This window comes from Camelus dromedarius, chromosome 24, assembly GCF_036321535.1.
Source record: "Camelus dromedarius isolate mCamDro1 chromosome 24, mCamDro1.pat, whole genome shotgun sequence".
Classification (NCBI taxonomy): Eukaryota; Metazoa; Chordata; class Mammalia; order Artiodactyla; family Camelidae; genus Camelus; species Camelus dromedarius.
The window spans coordinates 15,980,115-15,998,303 of NC_087459.1; the positions used below are offsets into that span (position 1 = coordinate 15,980,115).

General features: G+C 43.9%; 1 protein-coding gene across 2 annotated transcripts in view; it reads left to right on the top strand.

Moving 5' to 3' along the window:
• The first annotated feature begins 3,767 nt into the window (after window positions 1-3,767).
• LOC105091130 (acyl-coenzyme A synthetase ACSM2B, mitochondrial) overlaps window positions 3,768-18,189 on the top strand; it is a 33,922-nt gene continuing 19,500 nt past the window's right edge. The window contains exons 1-7 of one of the 2 annotated variants that reach the window (XM_010982572.3): window positions 3,768-3,833; window positions 4,227-4,297; window positions 5,237-5,421; window positions 7,500-7,710; window positions 10,510-10,717; window positions 11,500-11,643; window positions 17,117-17,273. In XM_010982572.3, coding sequence (XP_010980874.2) covers window positions 5,245-5,421; window positions 7,500-7,710; window positions 10,510-10,717; window positions 11,500-11,643; window positions 17,117-17,273 — 897 coding nt within the window. In that variant the 5' untranslated portion in view covers window positions 3,768-3,833; window positions 4,227-4,297; window positions 5,237-5,244. The remainder of the gene's footprint in view (window positions 3,834-4,226; window positions 4,298-5,236; window positions 5,422-7,499; window positions 7,711-10,509; window positions 10,718-11,499; window positions 11,644-17,116; window positions 17,274-18,189) is intronic. The other variant, XM_010982573.3, reaches the window with a different exon arrangement.

Below are 18,189 nucleotides of genomic sequence, written 5' to 3' on the forward strand. Positions count from 1 at the left end.
TTCCTGGACTGGGCAAATTTGCTTTATTTTATAACAACATTTCCATCTTTATACAGAGTCACAGGACTTTGGCGATTTGTCCAACATCTAACAGGAGGAGGCGCTAGAGGCAAGGAACACGTGCAGGTCCCGTTTAACATCACCAGTGAGCCTGAGCTGAGGCTTGTAGTCTTGCATTGGGTGCTGCTGGAATTCCTAATGAGCCCTCAAAATGTCAGCTCCCTAAAAGCCAGGCTCTTGGATGGAAATGACACCTGGGGGAAGCGGCACCTACCGTCTCTGTCATTGTGGTTACACTGTTTTCTTCTCTGAGCCTCAGCTGCCTGCCTGGCTGATGTTCTCTGGACTCTCCTCCCCTACCGTCCCTGGGCTGCACTAGTCTGTTCTCCAGCTGTAATCAGAGCTCTTCACCCGGGAGCCTTTGACCAAACTACATTCTCATCTCCTACACTGCTGGTGGGAATGCAGTTTGTGCAGCCACTGTGGAAAACAGTACAGAGATTCCTCAAAAGACTAAAAATAGACTTACATGATCCAGCAATCCCACTCCTGGGTATATATCCAAAGGTAATGCTAATTCGAAAAGATGCATGCACCCCAATGTACATAGCAGCACTATATACAGTAGCCAAGATGTGACAGCAACCTAAATGTCCATTGACAGATGACTGGATAAAGAAGATGTGGTATATTTATACAACAGACTATTATTCAATGATAAAAAAGAATAAAATAAGGCCATTTGCAGCAACATAGATGGACCCGGAGATCGACATTCTAAGTGAAGTAAGCCAGAAAGAGAAAGAAAAATACCATATGATATCACTCATATGTGAAATCTAAAAAAAAAGCAAAAGAAAAAGAAAAAGAAAAAAAGGAAAAAAAGAGGACACTAAAGAACTTATCTACAAAACAGAAACAGACTCGCAGAAGTTGTAAACAATCATGGTTATTGGGGAAAGGAGGTGGGAAGGGAAAAACTGGGGAGTTTGATATTTGCAAATGTTAGCCATTACATATAAAAATAGATTTTAAAAAAACAAATTTCTTCTGTATAGCACAGGGAACTATATTCAATTATCTTACAATAACCTTTAATGAAAAATAATATGAAAATGAATATATGAATATGCATGCATGACTAGGACTTTATGCTGTATACCGGAGACTGACACATTGTAACTGACTATACATCAATTAAAAAAAAAAAAAAGAACAAGGCAAGGGTAATAAAGGGTGGGGTAGACCCAGTCCCCTTTCCCTTAGACTCTCCAGAAAACTCTCCCACAGTCATCTCAGCCCAGCCCAGCTCCAAAAAAGGAAAAAGCAAAGCTCTCAGCTGCCTTACCACAGGGAGCCAGGCACCACCACCCCACCAGCACACCCAGACCCAGAAGTCATTGGTAGCGACAGCAATGACAAGTGATGTCGCTTTATTGGCCATGTACTCCATACCAGGCATGGTGCTAAAGGCTCTGCTGAACTCCTCAACTCAATCTTTTCTCATTCGCATTCTTCCATCGTGATTATGGTTCTAGCCACATACTGTCTGCACTGTAAATCAACTCACCTTTTAGAGAACACAGCTAAACCCTCAGCAATACAATATGCATTCAAAGAGGAGTCTGTAGTTCTGATCATTTTTTTCTAACACACATCAAAATAATCCTGAACATGAAAACTTCTCATTTAAAATCACCTAGCAAAACCCACTTTGGGGAAAATTGGTCCCGTCCAGTTCACACTATGACCTGAAGAAGAAAGTATGATAATCTCCATTTATCAGATGAAGAGTTTGAAGCGCAGGGGAGAGTTGCATAGCAACCCTTCCCTGGATCTTCACCCCTTTTCCTGTCAGGCGTCTGGAGACCCTGCAAACACCCCTCCCACCTTTCCAATGGGAAAACAAGATCTTACGAATCTTGTTAGGAAACAAGATTCGGGGGCTAAATTTGAAGATCTAATTGGCTTTATTTAATGATTCAAAATAGATCCTTAAGTTTTGCCACCAAATTCCTTCAGAAAGCATCAGCTCCCTTTCCCAAGCATAGTCAGCTATTTCTTAAAGCCCTTTAACAGAGCCTTAGTAGGGACAGCAACTCGAGTGTCTTCTTCTGCAGGATCTAGGTCTCCACCCCAGGTGTTTTATGCTTGGTGGCAAATAGGTCAAAATAAAGGGAGTGACGGGAAAGAAGGGAAGGACTTGTCCAGCTGGCCTCATGGTCTTGGTGCTCTGAAGCCTGTCTGTCAGCAGGGAGTCAGAGGGCACAGAGCAGCCACCACAGGAGGGGTTTAGGACAGACACTGTGGAGAGCTTCCTGGAAGAGGCTCATGATTGTGTGATTCTGAGACATTCAGAAATGCCTGTTGCATGGGCATTTAATAAAGGATCAATATATTCAGGCCTGGAGGGACTAGGTGGTGGAATTCAGTGAATTTTCCCATAAAGAGTAAGGAATTCTTCCCAGGACATGGCTGCTGCTCTACATAAACAAGTTTTTCAAGTCATATTATTTCTAGGGTTGCACAGAGAAAAGCACATTGCTTTGGGTATCCTCTCCAAGTATATGTCTTCTCTTCTCTCCCCAGACATTGGACCCTGGCTTCTGGGATCTTTAAGCACTCCTGGCTACCCTAGATGTCCCCTGATGTGGGTCTTGGTCATTTGTGTCCTCGGCAATTAGTCATTGCCAGGTGACTGGCACCATCATCTTGCCCCTGACCTTCAGCAGAGACATTTGTGTTTAGGGAGCCCCCATCCCTGCTTGTCATGGGGCCCTGTTAGCAGACTGGTGTCTGGTGGCCAGCACATCTAAGGAATAACTCTCTAAGACTGGGCACTTGGGGTGCAGAGGAGCAGGTGGGGAAGTTCTGTGGCATCAGGGTCACTGTCTCCATCTGGGAGGACACAGGATCCAAGCTGGCCTGTGGCACTTTTCCCTTTGGTGAGCGTTCTGGGGAACATTCTGTCTCAGCAGCTCAGAGCTCTCTGATTTCCAGCTCTAGTTTTGGGCCCCGAGGGTGCTTTGTAAGTCAGCCATATGGTCATGAGCCACTCTTCTGGAGGCTAGGTTTCCAGGCCTGGGCCTGAGACCAATTTCCTGTGTGACCTCAAAAAAGTTACTGTTCTGCTCTGAATTCTGACATTGTCCACTCAGTGATCTGGAAAGGTCTTTGTGTTTCTGACCCTTTGACTCAAACGGAGCTGCATAAGGACTAACAAATCACTGACACAGACAAGGTGGCAGGAGGAGTGGGATGATTTGCAGGGAGAATAGCAGGTGCTCAGCTCTGGGCAGAGCATATCTGACATGCCTATTAGATGTCCAAGGGGAGAAGTCAAGTCAACTAGGATGCAGGAGAGAGATCAAGACTGGAGACACACGTAGGGGAATCATTGGCAAGGCAGCTGGGGTTCAAGCTACGATACTGGATGAGATCACGTATGGAGGGTGAATAACGGAGATGAGAAGGCATCATCAAAAGAGACTGAGAGTAAGAGGGAAAACGGAGAGTAAGAGGAAAATCAGGCCCATGTGAGCTCAGCTTCTCCCTTCCTGGTTGGAGCACGAACTTGCCGTCAATCTTGTGCATGACTCTCCTTTGGGCCACCAGGTTGGAAGAACAGTTCCTTCTGGCCCCAAGGCTGTGGGGCTGTGCAATCCATGAACACAGCCAGGAGGGCTGACCTTCCCTCAAGTTAGGTGCCAAGTCTGCCCACAGTTAATGATTAGCTGTGCCCTCTTCCCACATTGCAGGGACTTCTGAGCTGTCTGCTCAGGAGGAAGTACACGGAGGGCTCTCCGAAGAGACCTTCTGAAAGGACTTGGCGGGTGAGCATGTTGTGAGGGATGGACGGATGGGTCATGCCCCAGGACGGCACTAACCAGTCTTTAGAAGTCAGGGCCAAGAAGGAGAGTGAAACCTCTGGAGGGGAGAAGCCATCTGCAATCTCCAGGGGCTGAGAACATGAGGAGGCAGTGGTGGGCAAAGGAAAAGGTGGCTTTAGCACAGCAAAAGGGAGGGAACGGGGAAGCTGGGAGAAGGGCAGTCAGAGTGGGATTGGGAGTTGAGTGGTGGTCAGGGAAGCAGGCCTCTCAGAGGAGGAGAGGCCAGAAGAATAAGAAAAGCGTGGTATGGAAAGAGAGAGGGACCAGCAGGTGCAAAGGTGATAAATATTCCTGCCAAGGAGCTGGTAAGGAAATCTTCACTCCTTGTTCTTTTAGGAAATAGGAGAGGAGGCACCAGCATCTGGGACTTGCGTGTTCTGACTGCTGTTACCTAGAAAACAGGGAAGGTAATCTAGCCATTTGGTGGGACTCCATGCCTGGAGTCTTTGAATCAAAGGTCATTAGACAAATTCTGCAACCTCCCATTAAAGAACACATGTTGAAATTCAGAGACCGGCAGCCTTCCAACTACTTTCCCTAGAACCAATGTGAAGGTAGAAATGATAATCATAACAATTATTATTGCTAAAATGAGTCTGTGTGTTGGGTCCTCCGTGCTAAGTGTACAGTATTCAAGATAGCTCAGTCAAGGATCTGTTGAAGGAAATACATGTTACTTGTAGTAAGTAACATTTACTGTGATAATTACAAACCTCCTGAACATCTCAGGAGCTCATAAACGTACATATTTCCCCCATGGGGTCTGGGGGTGACTTATCTGTGGCTGTGCTGGGCTCAGCTCAGCTCCACAGTCTGAGATCCAGGCTGGGGGTAGGACCATCTGGGATATGCTACTCTCATGGCAGAGAGCAGTCCCTGACCATACAACCACACAATCACATCCACTCACATTTCACTGACCAAAGCATATCCTATGGGCAATCTAATGTCAATGGAGATACTTTTCTCCAGAATGCACTGGGTAAGTCATGTGGAAATGAATGGGGACATACATGTAATTCTACAGGGAGGGGGCAATTTGTTGGGAACAATAACTAAATCTACCACACCACTGTGTTTTAAGCACAAAAGGATTTATCACATAAGAATTGGGTGTTCACAAAACTGTCAGAAGTACTGGAGAAGGAGGACATGAAGTCGATGTGGTGCTTCTGGAGACTGGCATATCGGAAGGAGACTGAGATAGAATGGATGCTGACTGCCAATTCACTGATAACCAAAACAGATTAATTTCTGGAAGAACCCTGTAAGGGTGGGATGAATCTCCTTAAGCAACTGATGACTCTACGGGAAAAACTCACCTGTGTGTTTTCTTTCCTTTGCAGGTTCAAACATGCTTTGGCTGCAGAAATTCCAGAGGCTTTGCATCCTATGGGGGACTCGGATACCCAAACGTACTGTCCACGTTTATACAAGGCAACTGGCATCCCTGCAGTGGGGCTACCAGGAAGTTCCTCCCAAATTTAACTTTGCTAGTGACGTGCTGGATCACTGGGCTGACATGGAGAAGGTAATTGGGAGAAGCGGCACCCAGTTGGACAACTTGGCTGAGTCCACTAATTCATCGATTCATTCAGTAAATATTTATTGAGGACTTATTGTGTGTCAGGTACAGTGATGAGCTAGGAACAAGATGTCCATCTTCCATGAAGGCAGCATGGGGTGGGAGCAAGAGAACATGGGCTTGGCAGAAAGAAGGGCTCGGGAGGCTGGTGCAGGAAGGAGCAGTCTGGGAACCCCCCCAGGCAGCTGCTAACACAGCTTGCCCGCACGTACTGCACATGCTCTGCTGTGATGTCCCAGAGTGAAACCAGGACTAGTGGGTTGCAGTCATAGAGGAGGTAGATTTGGGCTCAATAAGGGGAAATCAGCATTCTCTTGTTAAACTAGCACCAGCCAAAGACTGAGCCAGTCTTCTCAGAAAGTTATGTGTCTTTGTCATTAAGTAGGATGACTGCTGGGCAGGGATTGTCAAGAGGACTCCGATATGAGACATCAGAGAAAGAGAGTGATGCAGGAGTTTCTGTTCCTTTTCCTGCCCTGGACTTGCAGAATTCCACCCCATTCATTGCTGGTCCTACCCTTGCCTTTACCTGAAGTTCTGTGCACCTTTATGGCGGGTGAAAGGACTCATCCCGGCTAGGGTAGCAGAAGAGGTGGGTCTACTAGCTGGGCTTAAAAGAATGGTGCTCCAAGGGCATCCTAATTCGGTCCCAACACCATGACACAACTTTAGCACAGAGACTACAAACACCAGGCCTCTAGGCTGAAGACACCCCATGGTGCAGGGCTCTCTTTGAAAAAAAAAAAAAAATCAGTATTTTAAAATTGAAAAATTTCAAAGAAAAATTTAGATGTCTGGCTTTTCTTTAAAAGTTATACCTCCTTGGAATAATGAAGAAGGTCTTTACTACCATGATTCAAAGTCCTGAACCCATAAAATAAGTGATTTAATACATCTGCTACATAAATATCGAAAAACCTCTCCAGTGACAACACCGTAAGTAAAATTTGAAAACTAAGAACAATCAGGGGAAGTGTATCATGTCACAGCAAAGAGTTAATATCCTCAGCACAAAAAGAGCTCCTGGAAATCAAGCCAAAATGTAGGAGCAATCCAACATCTACCTGTGGATTAATGGAGAAACCAATGGGCATATCTGTACAATGGAATATTATTTGGCCTTTAAAAAGAATGAAATTCTGATGTATGACACATCATGGATGAGCCTTGTAGACATTATGTTAAGTAAAATAAGCCAGACAAAAAAGGAAAAATATTATGTGACTCCATTCACATGAGGTACCTAGAGTAGTCAAATTCATAGAGACGGAAAATAGAATGATAATTACCTGTCACTGGGAGGAGGAGGGACTGGGGAGTCATTGTACGATGGATGCAGAGATTCGCTTTTGGTGGATGAAAAAATTCTGGAGATGGATGACGGTTGTGATCGCACAGCAACACGAATGTATCTAGTGTCACCAAAGAGTGAACTTAAAAAATGGTCAAAATGGCAAACTTTATGTTATGTGTATTTTATCCCAGTAAAAGAGAAAATGAAAATAAATAAATACATAGACAGAGAGATAAATAAATCCAAGATATTTGCCTTTTCCACTCTCATTCTCTCACAAGCGTACTGTGCATTTTCCAGAGACTACAGCAAAGTAAGTGCAGAAAGATGGGAGAACCCAAATATCTTCTACTAAGGAAGGTGTTAAAAAGATTTGCAAAAATGTAAAATGCAAATCTCTCTCTTCATTATAATGTTTTTGTTTTGGAAAGTATACTTACCTCTTTATTAAAACACATTTTATGTCTGATAGTAGGTAATGGGTTTATTACTATGATATTTAAAGCACGCATTTATGAAATATCTCAATTTAATTTCTAAGATAGTAACTATTGATGGAGAGAATCCACATAAATAAAAAGTCTTTAGGATTATAATACTTCTTAAGAGCGTATAGGGTTCCTGAGATCAAAAAGCTTATTAAGCATTGATGTGGCAGTCCCAAGGTGGAAGTTAGTCTACAAGCTCGTGTACCAGCACACCCTAATTATTAGGCCTTCTCTTTCTTCAGGCTGGAAAGCGACACCCTGGCCCAGCCCTGTGGTGGGTGAGTGGCGATGGGGATGAAGTGAAGTGGAACTTTAGTCAACTGAGTGAACTTAGCCAGCAAACAGCCAACGTCTTCTCAGGGCCATGTGGCCTGCAGCGTGGGGACCGGGTGGCCGTGGTGCTTCCCCGGGTGCCTGAGTGGTGGCTGGTGATCCTCGGCTGCATGCGAGCAGGTTGGTAATTGACTGCCTGAGCTGGCCACTGTCTCCCACTCGTGGCAGAGAAATAGAACCAGTCCTCCCAAGAGATGCCCCCTCCACGTAGCACGTGGTCCCTCCTCATACAGAGACACCACCCTTCTCCCGTGTATTTAAATGAGCTAGGCACCAAGCTCTGTTCTAGACGTTACTAACACAGAGTCAACAGAACAGTCTATGCACTCATGGGACTCACGGATCTTTGGAGAAAGACAGCTATTAAACTATTCATTGTACATATAATTATTTAATTATAGTTTTGATAAGTGGCGTGACAATTCTATAAGACTCTATAAAAAAAATTGGTAAACTCTGACCTATAGGCCAAATCCAGCCCAAAGCTTTTTTTTTTTTTTTGTAAACAGAACTTTATTGGAATCCAGCCATGCCCTGTTTATATATTGGCTGTGACTGTTTTTGTACTATAATAGGAGGCTTGAGGGCTTGAGTAGTTGGGACAGAGAGCCTCTGGCCCACAAAAGCCACAGAATATTTACTGTTTGTTTGGCTATTTGTTGAAAAAGTTTGCCAATTGGCTACAAAAGGAGACCTAAACTGACTAATCAGAGGAGGTCATGGGAGTCTCAGAGGAAGTGGTATTTGGGCTGAGAACTGGAGGATGAGGAGGGTTTGGCCAGGAGCAGAGGCAGAGAGGGTTGCTTCAGGTAGAGGGAACAGCACAGAGGGGAGGGAAGACTGAAAGTTATGAGAGAACCTGAAATGATGTCCAAGTGCCTCAAGTTCAGGTGGCAAGGAGAAAGTAGTGGCAAAGGAGCCTGGAAAGATGGGTAGGTGCTACACTGGCAGAACCTTGTGGGTCATGCGTGGCAAGGGTCCCGGATCGTTATGCAGTGAGGAATGGGAAACCACGGCTAGACTGAGTGGCATGATTGTTTTCTGTTTGTAAAAGGTCACTTTGGATGGTATGCAGAGAATGGGATGAAGGCAGGCAAGAATGGGGGTGGGAAATTCAAATAGGAGACAAAGGGTGATGGTGATTTCAATTTGGATGGGAGGAGTGAAGATGGAGTTAAGTGGATGGGTTTAAAGGACAATTTGAAGGAAGCTGATAACAAGATGTTCTGATGAATGACATATGGTAGAGGAAGGAGGTCAGGGAGATGGAGAAGTCACAGGCACTCGGGCAACGGGCTGGATGCAGGAGTCTTTTGATGAAGTGAGGAGCACAGGGAGACACAGCTATGGGGTGTCAGGGAAAGATGACAAGTTCAATTTGGTAACTGTTGACTTAGGGGTACTCAGGTGATGCTCAACAAAAGATGTGAAGTTCTAATTATAAGGTAAATGGGGGGACAGTGGTGGAGTGCCTACCTAGCATGCACGAGGTCCTGGATTCAATCACCAGTGCCTCCATTTAAACAAACAAACCTACCCCCCCAAAAAAAAGAAAAACAACAAGAAAAAAAAAAAGCTAAATATGTCCTGGGGATATAATGTACCACATGGTGACTATAGTTAACAATACAGTGTTGTATATTTGAAAGTTGCTAAAAGAGTAGATCTTAAAAGTTCTCATCACAAGAAAAAAAATTGTAATTATGTGTGCTGATGGATGTTAACTTATCGTGGTATTCATTTCATAGCTTACAGGTACAGCAAACCATTATGCTGTACAACTAAAACCAGGACACTGTTATATGTCCATTATGTCTCAATTTTAAAATGTATGAAAAGAAAGAAGGGATGAGAAGTGAATAGCTGGATTTAAGGGCATAACATCTGAGATGGAGACAGAAATTTGAAAATCATCAACCTCAGATATAAGAGATGACAAGTGAAGAGATGTAAGAAAGAGCCTCAGGAAACCCCAGGGTCCCTCATTTACAACTTACCCTTCCCAGCCTTCTTCACACACAACAGGCATTCTCACCAATAAGGAGGAAGATGTGAATGAGGTCAAGAAGTAGGAGTAATCAGAGGAAGTTGAACATAATTGTAGGAACTTGGAGCCCCACGGGAAGAGTGAACAGGCCATGAGAGAAAGGTGACATAGAGAGATGATGGTCTCAAGGGAAAAAAAAACAAACAAACTCAGAGTGGGAGATGTATCTGCACTTCTGTGTGCTTGACTCAACGTGATCATGGCTCTGGAGAGACGGTTGCAGTGGTAACAGGTCGGCTGTGGGGATACTGAGACGTTGAGGGCGGGAAGAGAGTAAGCCGGGGTGGAAACTAACAAGAAGAACATGTGTGATCAGCTTCACAAAAGGTGACACAAAGTCCAGCTACTCTCCAGAAGAATAAAACAAAACCATAAAATCTCATCAAGACAGAAAACAAAACAAAGAAAAGCTAAGAGCACTCTTCTCTAAGAAAATTCAGCTTCCCAGGTTTGGAAGAAATAGTCAGGACCTAGAGCACTGTGGTGTTGCATAGACAGTTGCAAGTTCCTTTGCTAATTATTTTAATTACTACATAAGAGTGTTTAGATACAGCAGACTCCCGTAGGGCATCGTGTGTGTGTGTGTGTGTGTGTGTGAGTCTGTGTGTGTTTGTATTGGCTGTAGACTATCAATGGTGTGACATTAGGCAATTCAATTTCTCTCCTTAGTCTGGGTAGACCCCTTACAGCTCTGACAACCTCAGGAAAATCTGTACTCAAATTACTCTCTGGTCCTCAGTTCCCTGGTTGCTGATACTCCAAATCAGTCTTCACCACCCCAGCCTCTCCTACCCCATTCGCTCGCCACTGGCTGTTTGCAGCAGACTTCTTTAGGGACAAAAACAACCCTCCCTTCCATTTGGCTTCTCCAGGCCTCGTCTTCATCCCTGGAACTATCCAGCTGAAACCCAAAGACATTCTCTATAGGCTGCAGGTGTCTAACACCAGGGCCATCGTGGCTGGGGACGAAGTGGCCCAGGCAGTGGACACCGTGGCACCTGACTGCCCTGCTCTGAAAACAAAAATACTGGTGTCTGCGAAAAGCCGGGAAGGGTGGCTGGACTTCAAGACGCTACTACGGTGAGTGTGAGGGTCCTGTTAGAGTGGGTGTGGTGTGGTGCAGTGTACTCCTGCCACGTGTCTTAGCCTGGGTTCCCACCAAAAGCAGAAACTGAACCAAGCACTTATGTGCGGGGTCTTTATCCGGGAAGCCTGAGGAGCAGGGTGTGGGACTGGGGAGAGTGAAGCAGGAAAGAAGTAAGAGTTAATATAAGAGTTTATTATTTTTTTTAATTTTATTTATTTAATTTACTTTTTGAGGGGGGGAGGTAATTAGGTTCATTTATGTATTTATTTTAAGAGGAGGCACTGGGGATTGAACCCAGGACCTTGTGCATGCTAAGCATGTGCCCTAGCTCTTGAGCAATACCCTCCCCTCAAGAGTGTATTATCTTTATTGCTGAGTCACTGCCTGGGAGAAGTAGGGCTTGATCTGCAGGGACTTTCTGAGGATCACATAGAATGTCTCCCAGGATTGTCCACGAAAGAATTGGCAAGCATTGACCCATCAGCCCCTAACCTCCTTTGGTAGAGGGTTGCCCAGGGGCATTATCTACCCTACACTCTGGGCTGCACGCACACACATGCAGGATGGGCTCAGAGCCCCATGCCATGGTGGCAACACACAGTGAATCACCTGTGGTTCACGCTAGAAGCAACACCAAGGAACTCACCCAGAACCATTCGCTGGCTGGAATCAGAGGTGAGGCCAAAAGCATAAGAGTAAAACATAGAAGGTGAGTCACCAGGACATCTGGTGCCCAGTGCAGACCTGAGAAGGTAATGGTCTGTGTCTCTGTCAGGGAAGCGTCTACCACTCATCGCTGCGTGGAGACTGGAAGCCAAGAGGCAGCTGCCATCTACTTCACCAGTGGGACTAGTGGCCTCCCTAAGATGGCAGAACACTCCCACTCAAGCCTGGGGATCAAGGCCAAGATGGATGCTGAGTAAGAAGGGTCCTTTCTCTCTACAGAGAACTGCATGATCAGTCCTTGAGATTTTCCTGACCTCAAATCCAATTCTCTTGGGATGGGCTGCTATCTGATGCTTCTGAGAAAGACAGTTGGGAAGTGGGGCAAGAGGGAGCATGGCTTAGCAAGCTAGCTATCCAACGACCTGTGGTGGGACATTTCTGTTGAAGGTAACACAGGATCTCAAAACCCCTTCAAGTGCTTTGAGCTGTGTGTCTACTAGGCTGAATGCTTGGAACAAGGTTTCTACGCAATATCCCCTAGCCTGATCTATATATCTTGTTCTTCCAAGTGCTGGTAATTTTCTTTGATGTTACCCATATTTCAAGAGGGCATTTTTTTGTCAGCAGCAAATTACTTCCCAAATTCATTGAAGAGGGCCCTGTAATTGGATTAATTAGATGAACTGAGGTCTCAGAATTTCTGGATCTCAGATCTCATCATCTAGACTTTTCCTCCATGCTACCGCAATCCCATCAGGGGAATCAGAAAATACTGTGCCAAGGCTGTCATGCAATGATAACAAGAGCTCTTCCGGGTCTTTTTCAGTTGATCCCACTTGCCATGTTAGTCTTATTATTAGAACTAGGAAAATGCTTTAATGCAAAAAAAAAAAAAAACCAAAAACCTCAAAAATTTAAATGTCCCACCTATGACCCTGTGGCATCAGAAAATTAAATTATTTCATAGAAATTATTTAATAGAAGAGCCATAGTAAAGTGTAGCTTCAAAAGATGGGAAGATAAATCACTTAAATATAACTAATATATTAAATTCTCACCCACCCCCCCAAAATTTGGTTCTATTAGGCTAGGACCTAATTTCCCTACAGAGCTGAAATGAGTAATCATCTTCAGGAAGGGACACAGGCTATGGTAATTCCCGGCCACAAGGAAGTTCTTCATGTTTAGCCTAAATCATTTTTGCTTTAAAATAAGCCTAATACTTTTAATTCCGGCCTGAAGAAAGAAAGGGAACAAGTTTTACTTTGTACAGGACCCTCAGTTGTGCTTAGGCAATTCATGGTGCTCCAAGAAAAGAGAACCGAAGATCTACTCAGCCAAACTTGAACTTAGCAAGGACACTTGTTAGAATATTCCCTTAGGTGTCTTTTGTTAGTAAACATTTCCTGGGTGGTTCCAACAGGCCAAAAACTGTACTCAATTCTGGAGGTAAAAGGAGAGTGAGACCCAATTATCTGTTAAGTCATAGGAGCTGAGGGGTCACACCTTCTGGAAAGGCTCCTTTCTTTTTTTTTTTTTTTTTTTTAATTTCACATGCTGTACTTTTACTGAAATTATACCAAATAAGTAATGAAGGAAAATTTCTCTTGGCAACATCATTTTCAAGGATCATTTCATGCATTTGCAGCCAGAAAAGCATCTAGGTTTGACAACCACGGGGTGCAAATCTCCATGCTCTACTTTGAACATGAAAGAAGATGGTGTTGTTTTGGTTCCCTGTGCTGAGTCCACACAAATCTCACCTTCCTGTCCCTGCCTCGTACATTTTAGTCCCTCTTTAGTACCTGCTGTTGATATTTTGCAATCTTCCATGTCACAGGTGGGGTATCATTTCTTCCCCATGAAAAATGACCTGAAATTATTATGGGACCCAGCATTCAACCAATGGTCATTTGCCCCACTCATTGGCAAGGCTTGACTAAGTGCCAGGCAACCAGCTGGTTTTGGTCATATCAGAAAGTAAAGATGCATTTATGATCTGATGTAGGCTGAGCCAGACATTTTTCACCAATTCTGGCTAACAGGAGGATGACTGTCTTCACAAATTCATAGGCGTTTACCAAAATTATGTAATTTCACTGGAGTTATATGGCAGATTAAACTGTGAAATTGACTCAGGCACAGATAGGGTTATATCTTTGTGGAATGCAATGCAATAATTTCTCTCTGTTTCTAAGAATGAGCAACTTCTGAAGGGAGCTAACCTTTCATATAGAGAGAAGGACTTCTAGCTGCCTTCTATTGGCATTTCATTTTTTTTTAAATTGAAGTATAGTCAGTTTACAATGTTGTATCATTTTCTGGTGTACAGCATAATGTTTCAGTCATATAGATACATATGTATATATTTATTTTCATATTCTTTTTCATTATATATTTACTACAAGATATTGAATATAGTTCCCTTTGCTATATAGTGTAAATTTGTTTATCTATTTTATACATAGTAGTTAGTATCTGCAAGTCTCGAACTCCCAATTTATCCCTTCCTATCCCCTTCCCTGCGGGTAACCATAGGTTTGTTTTCTATGTCTGTGAGTCTGTTTCTGTTTTGTAAATAAGTTCGTCTTTTTTTTTTTTCTTTCTCTTTCTGGCTTAACTTCACTTAGAATGACAATCTCCAGGTATATCCATGTTGCTGCAAATGGTATTATTTTATTCTTTTTATGGCTGAGTAGTATTCCATCATATAAATACACTAAAATTTCTTTGTCTAGTCATCAGTCAATGGACATTTAGGTTTCTTCCATTGTAAATAGCTATTGTAAATAGTGCTTCTGTGAACATTGGGGTGCACGTGTCTTTTTGAATTAAGGTTCCCTCTAGATATATACCCAAGAGTGGGTTTGCTGGATCCTATGGTAAGTCTGTTTTTAGTTTTTAAAGAATCTCCATTCTGTTTTCCATAGTGGCTGCACCAAACTACATTCCCACCAACAGTGTAGGAGGGTTCCCTTTTCACCACAGCCTCTCCAGCATTTATCATTTGAGGACTTTTTAATGATGGCCATTCTGACCACTGTGAGGTGATACCTCATTGTAGTTTTGATTTGCATTTCTCTGATAAATAGTGATATTGAGCATTTTTTCATTTGCCTATTGGTCATTTGTATGGCTTCATTGGAGAATTGCTTGTTTAGGTGTTCTCCTCATTTTGGGATTGGATTTTTGTTGTTGTTGTTGTTATTAAGTTGTATGACTTGTTTGTATATTCTGGAAATCAAAGCCTTGTCAATTGCATCATTTGTGAATATTTTCTCCCATTCCATAGGTTGTCTTTTCATTTTGTTTATGGTTTCCTTTGCTGTGCAGAAGCTTATGTTTAATAAGGTCCTATTTGTTTATTTTTGCTTTTATTTATATTGCCTGGGTAGACTTCCCTAGTAAAATATTGCTAGGATTTGTGTCAGAGAATATTTTGCCTATGTCTTCTTCTAGGAGGTTCATCGTGTCTTGTCTTATGTGTAAGTCTATAAGCCATTTTGAGTTTTATTTTTGTGTATGGTGTGAGGGAGTGTTCTAACTTCATTGGTTTCCATGCTGCTGTCCAGCTTTCCCAACACCACTGGCTGAACAGACTGTCTTTTCTTCATTGTATATTCTTGCCTCTTTTGTCCAAAATTAATTGACTGTAGGTGTGTGCATTTATATCTGGGCTCTCTATCCTGCTCCATTGATCCATATGTCTGTTTTTGTGCTAATTTTCTTTTTTGGCAGTGTCTTTGTCTGGTTTTGGCATCAATGATGGTGGCTTCATTGAATGACTTTGAGAGTGTTTCCTTCTCTTCAATCTTTTGGAAGAGTTTGAGAAGAATTAGTATAAGTTCTTCTTTGTATGTTTGGTAGCATTCCCCAGTTAAGCCATCGGGTCCTGGACTTCTGTTTGGGAGGTTTTTTTACTGCTGATTTTATTTCACTTCTACTGATCGGTCTGTTCAGATTGTCTGTTTCTTCTTGATTCAGTTTTGGTGGACTGTATGTTACTAGAATCTTGCCCATTTGTTCTATGTTGTTTAATTTGTTGCCATATATTGTCCATAATAGTCTCTTATGATTTGTATTTCTATGGTGTTGGTTGTAATTTCTCCATTTCATTTCTTGTTTTATTTGTTTTCTCTCTCTTTTCTTGGTGAGCCTGACCAGAAGTTTGTCACTTTTGTTTAATCTTTAAAAAAAACAAAAAAAACAACAGCTCTTGGTTTGATTTTTTCCTATTTTTTTTTAATCTCTATTTTATTTATTTGCTCCCTGATGTTTATGGTTTCTTTTCCTTCTGCTGACTTTTAGTTGTGTTCGTTCTCCTTTTTCCGTTTCTTTCCCTGCTGTTGGAAGAGAGGCTTTGAAACCTATTTCTGAGCTGTGGTGTGTTGTAGGCGGGCTGGGGTGCTTCTGTTGGAAGACGAGCTGCTGAATATTCCGCCACAGGAGGTGTCCGTCTGAAAGCGCCTTCATTGTCTGGGCTAACAAAGTATACTTTGTTTTTGCTGCCCTTGTCCTCAACTCAGCCACGGGAATGTTGGCACCTCGCCCTGGCTCCATGTTCACAGAGCACCAGTGCAGATCCAGCGGTGGCATCAGACAATAGGACCCGCTGTAATATGGATGCAGTTATGTACCTGGATCTTCTGTGAACTACAGGGTCAGCCCAGACCCCAGACCCGTGTCCACTGTTAATGCCAGACTCGCCCCTGTCGCATGCTTGTCTTGGTTGTCTCAGCAGCGCAGGTCCACAAAGGCAAATCTGCCGCCGCCACCTGGGGCTCCGCTCGAATTTCAGTCCCGCCTGTGACGTCACGAGACTCCTGGGAATGGGTTCAGGTTTCAGCAGTGCCCCCGCCTGAGGGCCATACACCAGCAATTGTGCCTCTCCAGAGCAAGCCAAGAAGACTGCTGTGTCTGGACCCTGCTCTGTCGCCCATGACAGCAGGGCAGTGTGGCAGGGCTGCGTGTACCCCTCCCCTCAACACGCACCAGCAGTGGTGCCCTCTATGGGGGACCTGACTGTTCTGCACACACTCAGCCCCAGTCCTCTCCCCAGGCTCATCCGCAGAAGCCTGGACTCCAGTCCCCAGTCCTGGCCCTCCCTCGCTGGCTCACCTCTAGGGCTGGGGATTGCACGAGCCCTCTGTGCCGGTTTCTCTCTGTTCCATCCACCAAGCGGCTGCGGCTTTCTCCTCTGAGCTTCTGAAGCCCCTTTTCAGTCCCAACTGACCTCCCCACGGCAGAGGGGGCTTCCTAAGGTGAGGGTCCCCTCCCTGGGGCACAGGTCCCATACCAATTTCCTTTTTCTTTTTTTTTTTTCCTACCTGGTTTTGTGAGGGTTTTCCTTGTAGTTCTGATAGTAAGAGATGCTCTGCCAAAGTTCAGCACATATTTTTTGCGAATTATTCCATATGTAGATGTAGTTTTTGTTGTATTCATAGGTAAGGATGAGCACCGTGTCCTTCCACTCCACCATCTTGACAATCTTCCCCTTCCCCCTGCCAGGACCCTTCCTTGATAGAGGATGTGTGGATAAAACAACTCTCCTTTCTCCTGCTTGCTTATACTTAAACACACTCTTACAAACCGACACAATCACATTTAGGTACCCACATTCCCGTGCACACATACACACACCTACCTCTCCCCACAGACACATATACACTCATGCTCCACCCACCCCAGCATGCATTCACTTACATGTGTTTCCCCTACGTTCTCAGAACTTGGACAGGCCTGCAAGCCTCTGAAATAATGTGGGCCATATTAGACACAGCTTGGATACTGAACTTCTTGGCCTCGTTGCTGGAACCTTGGACATTGGGAGCATGCACTTTTATCCATCTAATGCCGAAGTTTGACCCACAGGTCATTCTAAAGGTAAGAGAAGATCCAGTTTGCAGGTCAGAATGAGCCCAAGGTCTGCATACTCCAGTTTATTGCGGTTTCTTTCAATGCATCTAATTTTTGTTAGAAAAATGGAACGTGTTCATTAAGCAAGGTGGAAACTGTCCCTGCCCTCATGGAGCTCATGGCCCAGGAAAGGAGACAGACCCATGTACAGTTAAAAGGAATATTCAGGGGACAAGCTTCATAGGGCATTCATTCACTCAATGCATATTTAATTGTCCCTTGCTCTGGTGTCAAGTATCAGATAGATGGTAGTAAACTGAGTGTGAAAAGGAGGGATGGAATATTGGAGCTGATGCTGCTTGTGTGCATGGGTACGTGTGTGCATAGAGTGTAGTCATCTTAAGTGTGTAGCTTGAAAATAATTTATCTGTGTTAAACATTTTATGAGTCACTCATTCTGCTATAACAAAATCCCACAGACGGGGTGGCTTAAGCAATAAATATTTATTTCTCATAGTTCTGGAGCTTGGGAGTCTGAGATCAGGGTGCCAGCATAGTTGGGTTCCTGGTAAGAACTGTCTTCCTGGCTTATACACATCTGCCTTCTTGCTGTAGCCTTGAAAGGTAGACACAGCGAGCCCTGGTGTCTCTTCCTCTTCTTATAAGGGCAATAATCCCATCACGGGAGCCCCACCCTCATGACCTCATCTAAACCTAATTATCTCCCAAAAGACTTACCTCCAAATACCATCACAGTAGAGGTTAGGGGCTTCAATATATGAACTGGGGGCATATAGCATTCAGTCCATAACAGACACCCATGTAACCACCACCAGATCGAGATATAAAACATTTCCTTCACTGCAGAAAGTGGGCGTACCCCCTCAATGTTATTGCCCATGCTCCATAACTTAATCATTATTAACCTGTATCACCAGAGAGT